Source organism: Danio rerio, chromosome 10 (genome assembly GCF_052040795.2).
Source record: "Danio rerio strain M-AB ecotype USA chromosome 10, GRCz13ab, whole genome shotgun sequence".
Taxonomy (NCBI): domain Eukaryota; kingdom Metazoa; phylum Chordata; class Actinopteri; order Cypriniformes; family Danionidae; genus Danio; species Danio rerio.
The window spans coordinates 8,888,818-8,902,500 of record NC_141030.1 but is presented as its reverse complement, the minus strand read 5'-3'; the positions used below and the strand labels follow the sequence as shown (position 1 = coordinate 8,902,500).

The following is a 13,683-nucleotide window of genomic DNA, read 5'->3' as shown; positions in this document are numbered from 1 at the left end:
AAACAAATGGTGCTGTGAATGTAAATACAGTACTTTTGCTGTAAGTGTTTTATAGTAAGTTACTGGCGAACTGCTGCTGTAGATTCTACAGGAAATTGTCAACAGTGTATTTATAATTATAAACTCGAATTCTACTAAATAGTCATGTAATTCAACTTGTCAGTTATTTCAGCCTGATCTCACGAGGAAACGCAAGTATTTTACGTTTTGACTGTTTCGTACAAATTTGTACGTGTTCAGTCACGAAAATGTACCATTTTAGGCTTGACACAAAACACTGCCCCTAAACCCAACTGTCAATGGGTGAAGAGCAAATCGTACTTAAGTGTACGATTGAGATTAGCCACAAAATCCAAACGTTACAAATTGTCGTGAGATAGCGTTGGTTATTTTCAAGGACTCTAAAATGTAAATCTTTGAATGGCTGCATTCATTCATTTATTCATTCATTTTCATTTGGCTTAGTCCATTATTCATCAGGGGTCGCCACAGTGAAATGAACCACCAACTATTCCAGCATACTATGTAGCGGATGCACTTTCAGCTGCAACCCCTTACTGGGAAACACCAGCCTGATCTCATGAGAAAATGTAAGTATTTTACATTTTGCCAGTTTAGTGGCTAATTCTTCCGAATTGGTGCGAGTTCAGTTGTACGAAATTGTACGATTTGAAAAAGAAGGCATGGCACCTAACCCCAACCGTCATTGGGGGATGAGCAAATCGTACTAAATTGTACAAATTAGATTGTACGAATTCATACGAATTAGCCACTAAATTAAAAAGTTACGAATTGCTGTGAGATTGTGTTAAAACACCCATACACTCTCACATTAACACACACACTTGCACTTAAGCCGCATGTCTTTTTATGTGCGCGAAACCTGAGCACTCAAAGGAAACCCACGTGAACACAGGGAGAACTTGCAAACTCAGACACAGAAATGCCAGCTGGCCCAGCCGAGACTGGAACCAGCGACCTTCTTGCTGTTAGGTGACAATGCTAACCATAGAGCCACTGTATCAATGCAACAAAACATGATTTAATAATGAAGAATATTTGTTACAAATAATAAAGTGAAACGGCTTTATTAAATCATTGTTTTGGCAATAAATCTCTATAATAATACCTAATTAAATCTAATAACTTGAATGTATAAGTGAAACCTTAATTATTAAAGTCGGGTTTATATCTTAATGCATCAGATTTCCATTGGGAAAATTTATGCTTATTCTAAAAAGTGTTTGGTGGGTGTTTTTTTATTTGCTTGTAGGAGGAATAAATAATTGCATAGCATCAATTCATAAAACCTCAATGAATTCTTTAACCTAATTGGTAAAAATCACATAAAAATGTAATATGACTTCATGGTAAAACATTTTATGCAGATTATGAGAATATTTGTATATGAAGTATTTGCATATACACTAAAAAAATGCAGAGTTCCACACAATTCCTTCAAGTTGTCTCAACACAAATCAAAGTTAACTTAATATTTTTTTTACATATTTAAGTGGATTGAATATAAAAAATTAAGTTCCGAAAGAGTTGTGCTGTTTCAGCTAATTTAAAAATGTAGATTGAACAAACGGTAAAAGTCATTCTTTGAGTGTAAGAGAACATGGATATTTGAGTGTGAATAAGAAAATATGAAACATTAATTCCTATTTAAAGTTGCACTTTTTGCCACAAATCATCTATATAGTAACACATACCATAGTTTCACTGTAAAACCCAAGGTAACTAGTTAATGTAACTCAAACCATTTGAGGAAAACGATTGCAAAAAACCTTCTAAGTTCAAAAACAAATCCTCATGAGTACTGGGAACTTAATCCATTTGAGTAAATTAAGCAATTTGAGCAGATTAAAACCCGGTAAATGAAGAGAACTCAAACTGAGTACTGTGAAACCCAATAAGTTAAGGCAACTCAAACCATTTGATTTTAACTAATCCATATGAGTACTGTGAACTTAGCCCATTATTGAATGAGGTATTTAATCAACTCATTACCTTCAACACAGAGTTCTTTTCAAATGAGTTGAATTTACTTTCAGGTAATTTTGAGTTAACTACACTCATTTCATTTGATAAAGTTAACTGTTGGGTTTTACAGTGTACACAATGTAAAAGCAACTCCCTGGTTCTTTTTAGTGGCTCTAAAATCTTTCAATCTTTTACATCCGTGAAATCTTAAAATGTGTTTATGCAAATGAAAAATATGCTTCTCACATTAAAAATGCAACATGGCTTTATTATGGAATGGTTTTGGGACAAACTCTCTTACAACATTTCTTGATGAATGATATCGAGATCAAATATGTGATTCTTCCTAGTATTAGGCTAATAATGTCTATTAATAAGCATTTATGATCAATGTCATTTGCATACTGTACAGGAGGATCCAATCATTTGCAAATTCATGTTTTGACACAATCAAATGTAAATCAACTTTAAAAAATGAAAATTTTAATAATTTAAATGCGATAATCAAATTTACAATATGCTTTTATTCTCAAATGATGAAGAAAAAAACAACAAACGCTCATTGCATGTGTTGTTATCCCATGAAATAAATGACCCAGTTTTAAAACAGCTCAATAAATATGACACTTAGATCATGTCGTGCATGCATATGATGAACTTATTTGTGGTTCCTCAGTAAAATATCAATTTAAAAAAGCAATATTCCTCCCAAAGAAAAACAAGGTGCATTCAAAACAAATCCTGCCATAAATGCTCATCAATACACAAGCATTGCAAGAATAGAAAAAACACTCATGTATAGTGTTCAAATAGTCTTGTATATGCTATTTACAGTACATTAGAGAAAAATAAATTCATAGATATTTAAAAAATAGATTTTTTTTCTTCAGCCTACAAAAGATCAAAAGATTTTGTGGCTTACAGCATGCCTTCATTCTGATCAATCAAGATTGCGATGTGCAAAACAACCTCTTGGTCTCCACAAATTAATACAACTCGTTTATACAAAAGACAGAAGCAGAAATAAAACGTAAACAGCCCGTGTGTGTGTGTGTGTGTGTGTGTGTGTGTGTTTAAAACCTGATTTGAGATCCTTTATTTGGCTTGTGTGATGTTTCTCTCAAACAGTTTGTTGTTATGATCTATTTTGATAGACTTTCGTAAAGAATTATAACCTAATTAGCAGTCCAACTTGGTTTTATTAAATGAACAAACTTAATGTTTTCAAAGATAAGGCTGTAAGGTTTGATAGTGAACACTTGTGGTCGTGAAATAGCGCAGAGCTCTTTCTGGGAAGCGTTTCAGAACTGACAAATGTTGAAAAATAGCTCAGAGAAGCCCCTTAGTGGTCAGAATGATGAATTACAACTCAATTTGTTGAGATAGTCGTCCAAAAATGAAGATTCTGGCATTATTTACTCACTCTCCATTTTAAACCTGTTTGAGTTTCTTTCCTCTGCTGAACACAAAAGATAATTTGAAGAATGTTGGAGACTGGTAGCCTTGACTTCGATAGTACTTCAGTCAATGGAAGTAATCGGGAGTACGCTTTCATTTTTGGGTAAAAATCTACTGCTAATCATTACTGATTATGATGCGTTACAGGAAGAGTTGTTTTGTTGGAATGATCTATTCCCATTTGTGTTAAAACGCCAATAAAACGTCCTTTGTGTGTTGAACCTAGTTTCCTTCACAGATTAAAAAATAAACCATAAATGGAAAAAAGTTCAAACTAAAATAAAATTCTGAACTGTAGAGCTTACACATGAAATATTTGGGTTCAAAACATTGAGGGGAAAGTCACAATTGCAAGTTATAGATTATCTCTTTCATGTGATTCCAAGTTTGCGAAAAAAGGAGGGGGTATGGGTTGGGGCTAGCCTGTCTCATTCTCTAAATGATGTCTTACATTTTACATCTTACAATTGTGACTTTTTTCCCCTCCTAATTGACAAATAAGTCAGATTTGTGAAATTTAGTTCAAAGAAAATTTAGAGAATGTCAATATTCTTACATTTTACAGTTTACATCTTGCAAATTCAGACTTTTTCCTCAGAATTGTGATTTATGTCTCTCAACAATGTTTATATCTCACGGTTCTGACTTCTTCCCCTCATATAACTAATGTAGACTATTATATCTTGCAACTTTGAGATCTAAATTTGAAATTTTAAGAAAAGTTATTTTGAGATGTAAACTTGCAATTGAGATTTAAAAACTTACATTTACATTTTTTGTTTGCCCTTTGCCAGAAATAGGCTTCAAGGTGTCAGAAATGCGTTGGAAATTTTTTAGGAGCTTGATAGAAGTATCACTATATCTAAAGTGCAGTGCGAAGGTTCAGAAATTCAGCTTTTTGGTTCCACTGATGAAAAAAATAAAAAATAAACAAAATCCAGCTTTTGAGATTGCACTGTGTTAGGAAAGTACAAAGTCAGACACATGTAGTCTCCTGAGGAAGATGAAGGAAATGCATTTGCATCCGTTTACAACATGTCCTCTGTAGTCTGTATAGCAGGAATCAACATTAGGAGAATATCTGCATCCAGCGCAGCTCACAAACACTTCATCTGGAGATCTTTCTTCATGATAGTTCCAAACATTGCATATACACCGCTCAAACCATTTTTTTTTTCAAACGGCTGCATTTATTTGATTAAAATAGAGTCAAATCTCTAAAATATTACAATTTAAATTGGTTTTCGTATTAAATGAGGTCGAAATTACATTTTTTTTCCCCCTGCGACTCAAAGCTAAATATTCAGCATTACTTCAGTTTTCAGTGTGACATCAGTATATAAAAAAGCTAATTTGCTGATCTGCTGATAATTATTGGTAATCAATCATTAACAACAATTGTTTTATTATCATCAACGTTGAAAACATCCTTAAATCTCCATAGTTTTGTAGTAAGTGATATTATACTTAGGATTCTTTGCAGCTATCTCTCTTCAACTCTCACATGGTTGCCCACTGAAGCTAATGCCGAGTTCACCTACAGCCAATGAGAGAGCAGCATCTAATAGTGTGGGCCAACCTCCTGCAAGCAATCTGGAGGTTGAGGAGAAGTTTAAAAAGCTTATTTCTAATCTATTTGGACCCAACAAATGAAGGAAAAACTAGAGTTTGAGGTGTCATCTGAGCAATATCACAACCAGGTTAAAACAAAAAAGTTGAGAAGAAATTGTTAATTCTTTTCAAATTCCAGGTTAGCCAAATATGTACATTTTGTACCCCACTAGAGGCTTCTTATTATGTAGTTAATAACAGAAGAGAAACTACATGACCTCACGTTGTTTCTATGTCACTTCTTGCGTGTGGTTGGTTGAGAAACAAACCAAACAAAGTTGTTGGCGATTCTTCTTATTTTAAAGTCATGCGGTGTGAAACCCTCTGTCACCGATCCATCTTGCAGTGTAAACAAAGCAGCGACAAAACGCTAGCCCGGATAGTCATGCAGTGTGAAAACATCTGTGACACGACTACTTTGAAAAAATCATGCAGTCTGAACTCAGCATAAGCAGGTCTGTGCCTGGTCAGTACCTGGAATGGAAACCACATGGAAAAGCTTAGTTGTTGACGGAAGTGATGTGAGAGACCAGCAGGGGGCACTCAACCTGTGGTCTCTCTGTGTGGGTCCTCAGTATGTTGATGGGGACTCTACTATGGAGACAGATTAGACTCAAAAATAATTCAAGCAGCTGTTTTCTTGAAAAAGACGTGATAGTGTCATTAGAAACTGAATGAAACTGAAAAAAAGATATTTACTCAGGTGAGGATCTTTTTTTTTTTCAGTTTCTAATGACACTATCACGTCTTTTTCAAGAAAACAGCTGCTTTAGAACTTCAAATGTTCAACAACCTTACAGTTTTATATGTCTTAACAATAAAAATGAAAAAAAAAAAAAAAGATAGCATCGTAGGTGAGGCTCGATCACGAGTCTAAGGGCATGGTAACTCAATGTGCTAACCACTGGACCACAATGGCGCTGTAATGCTGGCGTGGCCGGAATGATACTTATCATTACCCTGCAGGATACATGTTGCTCATTTATTGTCTCTGCGAGTGAGGATATGGTCAAATAAATAAATAAATGTAAAAAAAAGTGCGACTGCTGTTTTCTCCGTTCGCCATGCTGGAGAGGAACAGTCTGCGCAAAAGAGGCGCAGAGTTGGTTTCATTGAATACAGCTCTCATCTGATTGGCTGAAAGGTACGAGTAGTCCTGACTCTGGCAGGAAAGTCTCAAAAATACACACACACACGTATCCAGGGAGAGTCGTACGTGAAAGAGGATTTGCACATTCTCATGCGGGATGAACTCATAAGTTTTAAACATTCAAAACTTTTTGTACACTTCTACATTTGCAAATGGTGTTTTGCATTTGTGAAATGTATTTTATGAAAATGTATTTTTATTTTGTGCACGTGAAAATTTTTTGTGAATATAAATAAATATTTTACGCACGTGAATTTGGTTTTATGCATGTGAATTTGGCTACGCATGTGTACATCGTGTCTTTTGCGTGAATTTCTTTTGAGACTAATCTGGTTCCATACTCTACTGCTCAGTGAGCACTCTTTCAGATGAGACGTTAAACCGAGATCCTGACTCTCTGTGGACTTTAAACATCCCAGGATTTCCTTTGGAAAAAAAAGAGTAGGAGTTTATCCTGGCTAACAGGGGCGGACTGGGACTAAAAATCAGCCCTGGCACTGTAACCACACCAGCCAACATTACCACTCCGACACAGCCCCATCCACAGACCCGTACATTCACCACTTATATTGTAGTACAGATGGTGAAATAATGTAAGCAGTACCATATTTTACGCACCGGATGTCCTTTAAGCTGCAACCCATCATTGGGAAACCCCTATACACGCACATTTACATACATGCACTAAAGACAATTAGGCCAACCCAATTCACCTATAGCACATGTGTTTGGACTTGTGAGGGAAACCGGGAGGAAACCCACGCGAACATGCAAACTCCACACAGAAACACCAACTGACCTAGCCGAGGTTTGAACCATTGACCTTCTTGCTGTTGACAGTATCCTTTCAAAACTATTTCATTTAATGTTATGCATTTGGCAGCGTCTGATTTTTAGAGCAATTTTTGGCTTTCTCTGGGCTTTTTGGCTTGTGCTGCACTTACTGTTTGTTTGACATTCTTGCCTGATTTTGATTGCATCCACGTAACCTCTGATTGGGTTGGCCCATCTTGAAACCAGTCGGCTATTGCCGATTGGGCCAATGCTTAACATTTATTATTATTATAACTATTATGATCATCATCATCATTATAACATCCACATCTGGCAAGAGATAAAAGCTGCCTGGATGTAAAAACAATACAAATGAAAAAAATGTTATTTAAAAAATAGCATACCGTCCCACGTTTAAAAAAATAGTCGGACCCTTCTGGCATTTGCCAGAATAGCCAGATGGCCAGTCCGCCCCTGATGGCCAAATTTGCCCTCTGGCCTCTGTCCATCATGGCCTCCCAACCATCCTCGTATCATAATTGGGTTTATCACTCTGTCTTCTTTCCACCAGTGAGCTGGTGTGTGGTGTGCAGTCTGGTGCAATATGACATCCAGGTTGATGCTGCACACTGGTGGTGGATGAGGAGATTCCCCCCCAAAAATGTGTATAGCGCATTGAGTATCCAAAACTTCAATATAATAGTTTTAATTAATTTTTTATAAATTATAAATGTATAATTTATTTTCACACTTGAGTGTCCTTGATTAATAACATTAAAAGCTTAAATGGGTTTACTGTATTTACTGTCCTGTATCCCAGTTTACACAAAATAATGAGGTAGGCCAACAGTTTCCATCACTGATAATAAAATGTATCCTGAGCAGCAGATCAGTGTATCATATTTCTGAAGGACGCTGAAGACTAGTAACAGTGCTGAAAATTCAGCTTTGAATCAGAGGAATAAATTACATTTTAATCCATTCAATCATTTTTTAAATGATAATAATTTAAGACCGTATTACAGTTTGTACTGTATTTTTGATCAAGCAAATGCAGCCTTGGTGAGCAGAAATGCTCTTCTTTTGATTTATTATTATTATTTTTTTAAATGTCAGAACTTAAATCTTGTACCAGGGGTCCGTTCTTCGTACCTCGCTTAAATGATCTAAGATGATTTGGCAGATCCTGGATATTTTCATCTTGATAACTGATCTCTGGCTAATTTGGTTCTTCGAACAAGTTCGCAAATCAGATTAGAATGTTTGGATAAACTGATCTGAGATCGCTGCGTGTGTTGTGAAGGACAGATCTATCGATCCTCGAAATCATGATCAGCAACGCAACGATTGGCTGACGGCACAGCAGCGTAATGACATCATCTGATTAATATTCAATTATCCATGTGAGCAAAATTACATCAAATTAGCAGTAAACGGTTTGTTAAATATGACACGCAATAACCTTCCACATTTGTTGTGAGCTGCAGGCTTTACACTTTCATATGTCAAGTGTATCATCATGTATTTCAATGCATATCGGTGTATTTAGTTCTAAATTTAGAAAAGATTTTCTTTATTATAGTAGCCGTTTTTTAATCAGTGTAAAGAATAACTGGTTGTTTACAAAAGCATTTTCATATTGGTAAAGGCGTTTGCAACTTTTGTGAAGCATCAAAACACTGGCATATTAACTGTCAAAACATGTTTATGACTGCATAAATGTGTTATTGCTTTAAAAAAATAAGTTTTATTAATATGTATAACTTTATTTTATTAATAACTATAACTTTATATATATAGTTAAAAAATATGTACCATTTTCCCAAGTGTATATAACTACTACTGTAAGAAAATATCAGAATTCGGAACATACTTTCTGTATTATCTTTGCTTGAACTAAGCCGATCTAATCCTGTTTATATGAATTGAACCTGCTCCCGATCAGGTTTGACCTAGCAGAACTGTTGCTATGACAACAACTCTCGGATCAGCTTTGAAGAACGAAACGATCCTGGATCGTGTCAAATCGTCAATATCCAAATCCAGCTAACTGAGTAATCCACGTGCGAAGAACGGACCCCAGAAGTGCAATTCATATGTTTTACCACAGAAATCCTCACAATTGTAAAGCATCGTCTTCATTAATATTCTTAATGAAGGTGTGTGTGTTGGTCCAGTCGTGTCACTGATGCAGATCCTGAGGCAGGATGGAAATCGTAAGATATATTTCCAAAATCTTTTTTTTTTCTTGCAATTCTGATTTGATTTGTCACTATTTCGATTTAAATTTTCACATTTTGACTATATTCCCCTCAGAATTGTGACTTGATTTCTTGTAATTCTGAGTTTTTATCTCAGAATTTTTATATTTTTAAGCTCATGATTAAAAAAAACCTCAAAATTGCAAGAAAAAGGTGAGATTTGTGATAGTGTGTGAGCTGTGTTTTACAGGTATGTGTCTTGCTCTGCGCTGCTGAGGCTCTGGTTTGAGGCCTGCAGGGGTCCGTGTTTCTGCAGCGGCTGTGTTCCGCTGGGCGATAGATGGTTGTCGCTGGGTAACGGGTATGGATTGAGGGGTGGCGGGGAGCTCTGAGTCTCTTTTCTCTTCTCAGTTTTACTCTTCTTGGCTTTTTTGCCAGTCTCTGTCTGGCTCTCGGCAGCCTCTACAATGATGGTGGGGTTTTGTTTGAGGTCTTTTCGACTGGGTGGCTCAGCGGCCATGATGGCTTTGGCGCCGTGCATTCTGGGTGGAGATTTACAGTGCAGCTCACCGTGAGTCTCTTTCCAGCGGCGCAGCTGAGAGAGATGCTCCTTCTCGATGTCTCGCTCAGACACTGGCAAATCAATCACCTGAGGATTGCGGAGGAAAGAGAGTTTCTTTATAATTAATCAATTAATTATAGTTTATGATAAAGTTGCATTTGTTAACTACAGTCACTAAACATGTACAGATTATAGGATACCCTTTGATGAAAATCGACTTTTGTAAGCTGTGTAATGCCGAGTTCAGACTGCATGATTTTCAAAGTAGTCGTGTGTCAGATGTTTTCACACTGCATGACTATCTGGGCTAGCGTTTCGTCGATGCTTTTTTACACTGCAAGATGGATCAGCGACAGGGACATTCACATTGTATGACTTTACTATAGGAAGAATCGCCGACAACTTCGTCAAAACTACGTCTCACAGCCAAAAACATGTAGTATATCTCTTGTTATTAACTACATAATGAGAAAGAAGCCTTTAATGGGGTAGAACATGTACATGTTTGCTCACCTGGGTTTAAAGGAAATTAGCCATTTCTCCTCAACATTGATAATAAACTAATTTCTTTCTGTATGAAATGTCAAACAGACACAGTTGCTCTTGAGTCCTGTCAAACCTCCACTAGTTTTTCCTACATTTCATGGGTCCAAATAAACCGAAAAAGAGTGCCTTTAACTTCTCCCCCAGCCTCCCGCTGGCCTGCAGCAGGTATACACACATGCACACACAAGTGAAAGCTGCTCTCTCATTGGCTGTAGGTGATTGCCGATGTTATTTTCAGTCAAAACTCAATTCACACGGCATGATTTGAATCGCCGACAGCTCCAGATATTCAGCATGCCAAATATCTCACAGGCATCTGCAAATTATCGGCGTTTCTCTCAGATCGCGTCTTTGAAAGTTCATACCGTGTGATTGTCACTCACGTGCACGAGCAGCGATTTGCCTGTGATTTCTCAAAACCTGTTGGCGAGCCAAAATCGGGGCTAAAATCACGCAGTCTGAACTAGGCATAAGTGTGTCCACTGTTATATTGGAGTGATAGCAACTCAAGTCTCTTTTTTCAAATTTCCTGATGTAAAAATAATACCAAATTGACTAACGGGCACCATGTTTCATGTATACACACTTCTAAAGAACATTTTTGCAAAGAAACTGAGATTTAAATATTTGTTCACACTCTCTGTGATTTAAAAAAAAAGTTTTATAAGTTTAAAACGTTTTTAAAACAAAGCATGTTTGTAATAAAGACAGTAAAATCACTATGTAATTCTTAATCGTTATAATCACCACAACCACATGGTGTCAGTTAATGCGCACACGTTTACTGCAAATGGCATTTGTATGAGACACATCATTTCAGAAAGGCTTGAATAAACTTCACTGATACATTAAATATACTTACTTGGTATATTTGATAAATAATTAATTAATTGACTAATAAGCTTTATTTCAGCTTCACTGGGGTCTGTCTGTCTGTCTTTATCACTGATGGCTGTTTATCTGACGCATGAGGGAACGGTGAACGGGGAGAAGAAATTAATTTGCATTTAAAGCCACAGGCTACAAAAACAGCTACACTGAACTCAAGAGAGCAAATGTGTCAGATTCTGAAAGCTATAATAGATTATCTGATGAGTATTTTGAACTAAAACTTAACACATTCTGGAGACACCAAAACCTTATCTCTTGTATATCTTGTAAAAATTGTAAAATAGGTGTCCTTTGAGAATTTACATTTATACAAAGGTCCTATGGAATCGGTTTTATTTTTCAGAATTTCTATTTCACTTATTCCAACTTCTGTGATTTAGGATGGTTTAACTGGTTTAATACAATATTAATAATTAAAAAAGCAAGTTGAACCTCTTGAAATAAGACATTTTTAGAGCAAAACAAAACAAAGGGTTTTACTTTTCCTAAAATCTTTGGTAATCTGAGCTACCTATATTTTTTCTGGATTGATTATTTAAACAAAATGTTTTCGTAAAAACAGTGGTACTTGCATAGAGGCACAAAATGTAACATTTATAATTTAGCTACATAACAAGAAAGAGAAACGGAAAATTCTGTAAACACAGAAGTAGATATTTCGAAAAAGGCTGAAAACCTGTAACCATTGACTTCCATTGTATCTGTTTTTCCAACTATGGAATTTAATGTTTAAAGTTTCAAACATTTTTCAAAATATATTCTTTTTGTGTGGAAAAAAAAAACTCACAGAGGTTTAAAACCACTTAAAAGTGAGTAAATAAACTTTTTTGCATGAACTATCCCTTTAAGTACATTGTAATTAATCTAAAGTTTGTAGTGAAAGTCTGAGTTTATTTTTATCTATGATATGATGATTCAAAGAGCAGCTCTGGAAACAGTAAAAGTAAAAAAGCCACTAGCACCCTATATATATTACATGTAACCCCACCATACTTTTACACGGACATGCAGAACATGCAATCTTCACGTTTAAAAATATTCACAATATTCATTGACGTTAAATGGTATCATTTTCACTGGAGAGTTTAAACCAGCAGGGGGCGACATGCTACTGCTGTCTACATACTGCACAGTAGATCATGATTAATTAATACTAGGTTTATGAAATGCAGGCACTGGCAAGCTGTTGCAGTGTTATTATACTACACTTATTCAGCCAGTGTCATCTATCAGTATATAATGTGATCATTTTAATCTCTATGTGTGCTTTACCTCTTGAACTAAAAATGCCTCCTGCATGTATCGTGGCTCAATAGATCGGAGGAGCTCCATGGTCTCATACTGGCCCTGACAGGCCTTCAGTTTCTCTGGAGATCCCAGCATGCACTTCAACAGCACCAAACCCACACGGAAGATGATCTTCACTCCTGCATCACACACAAACATGTCTTTTAAACTAAGTATTAGTATATGCAAGTTAGAAATGTTTGCACTTTACAACAGTGTACGGGAGACTCATACTGTAGAGATGTTTTTTTTAAAACAATTTAAGAGCCTTTAGACCGTTTCCTAATAGCTAACAAAGAAAATAACATATTTAAACTTTTAAATCTTAATAATAATAAACTTGTGTACAAGATTTTCTAGGAATATGATTTGATAACATTTTTAATTGACTTAAAATAAAACTCTATTATTTGCCTTCGATATGCATTTTATTATGTAGAACCAAGTTTGTTTGTTTCAATTGTGTGTTTGTGTGTGCAAACAGACATAAATTAACACTATTAACAGTGCTGCATAGTAATTTAAGTGTATATAAACACAATAATGTTAATAAAAAATAGTAGACAAAGAAAACACAAAGTAAAAAAAATAAATAGAAATTCAAAAGAACAACTGACCAAACAAAACTAACAAAGCAAGAAATTAGAAAACAGAATAAAAACAACCAAACATGCACACCAAACAAAACATAATGTCAAAGCAAAAACAAATGAACAAAACTGAGAAAACATAACCGACCCAAATAAAAACCCCAAACACACAGAAAACAATAAAATCAACAAAAATAAGCAACATTGGAACAAAACCAAACAAAAAACATCACCACCCCCAAACAAAACAAAAAAAATTACAAACACAAAAAAGCAACAACAAAACCAAACAAAAATCAAAGCAACAATGGGTAGAACAAAACCAAACAAAGAAAAATAAAAACAAAAAAATAGGCAGAGCAAAACCAAACAAACAAAAATCAAAACAAAAATAGGTAGAGCAAAACCAAACAAACAATAATCAAAACAAAAATAGGCAGAGCAAAACCAAACAAACAAAAATCTAAGCAAAAATAGGCAGAGCAAAACAAAACAAACAAAAATCTAAGCAAAAATAGGCAAAGAAAAACAAAACAAACAAAAATCAAAGCAAAAATAGGCAGAACAAAACCAAGCAAAAAGAAATCTAAGCAATAATAGGCAGAACAAAACCAAACAAAAATCAAA

The 13,683-nt window shown here is 35.4% G+C and overlaps 3 protein-coding genes across 8 annotated transcripts in view; 1 reads left to right on the top strand and 2 right to left on the bottom strand.

Annotated features, from left to right (window-relative positions):
* tctn1 (tectonic family member 1) overlaps positions 1 to 13,683 on the top strand; it is an 845,382-nt gene that overhangs the window by 675,824 nt on the left and 155,875 nt on the right. The gene's annotated exons all lie outside the window — the stretch shown is intronic.
* LOC103911722 (uncharacterized) overlaps positions 1 to 13,683 on the bottom strand; it is a 146,818-nt gene that overhangs the window by 70,513 nt on the left and 62,622 nt on the right. The window lies entirely within an intron of this gene.
* tbc1d10ab (TBC1 domain family, member 10Ab) overlaps positions 9,031 to 13,683 on the bottom strand; it is a 39,365-nt gene continuing 34,712 nt past the window's right edge. For both annotated transcript variants that reach the window (XM_087270138.1, XM_087270139.1), the window contains 2 exons: positions 12,452 to 12,606; positions 9,031 to 9,829 (listed from right to left, as the gene is read on the bottom strand). In XM_087270138.1, the coding sequence (XP_087126264.1) occupies positions 9,425 to 9,829; positions 12,452 to 12,606 (560 nt within the window). In that variant the 3' untranslated portion in view covers positions 9,031 to 9,424. The remainder of the gene's footprint in view (positions 9,830 to 12,451; positions 12,607 to 13,683) is intronic.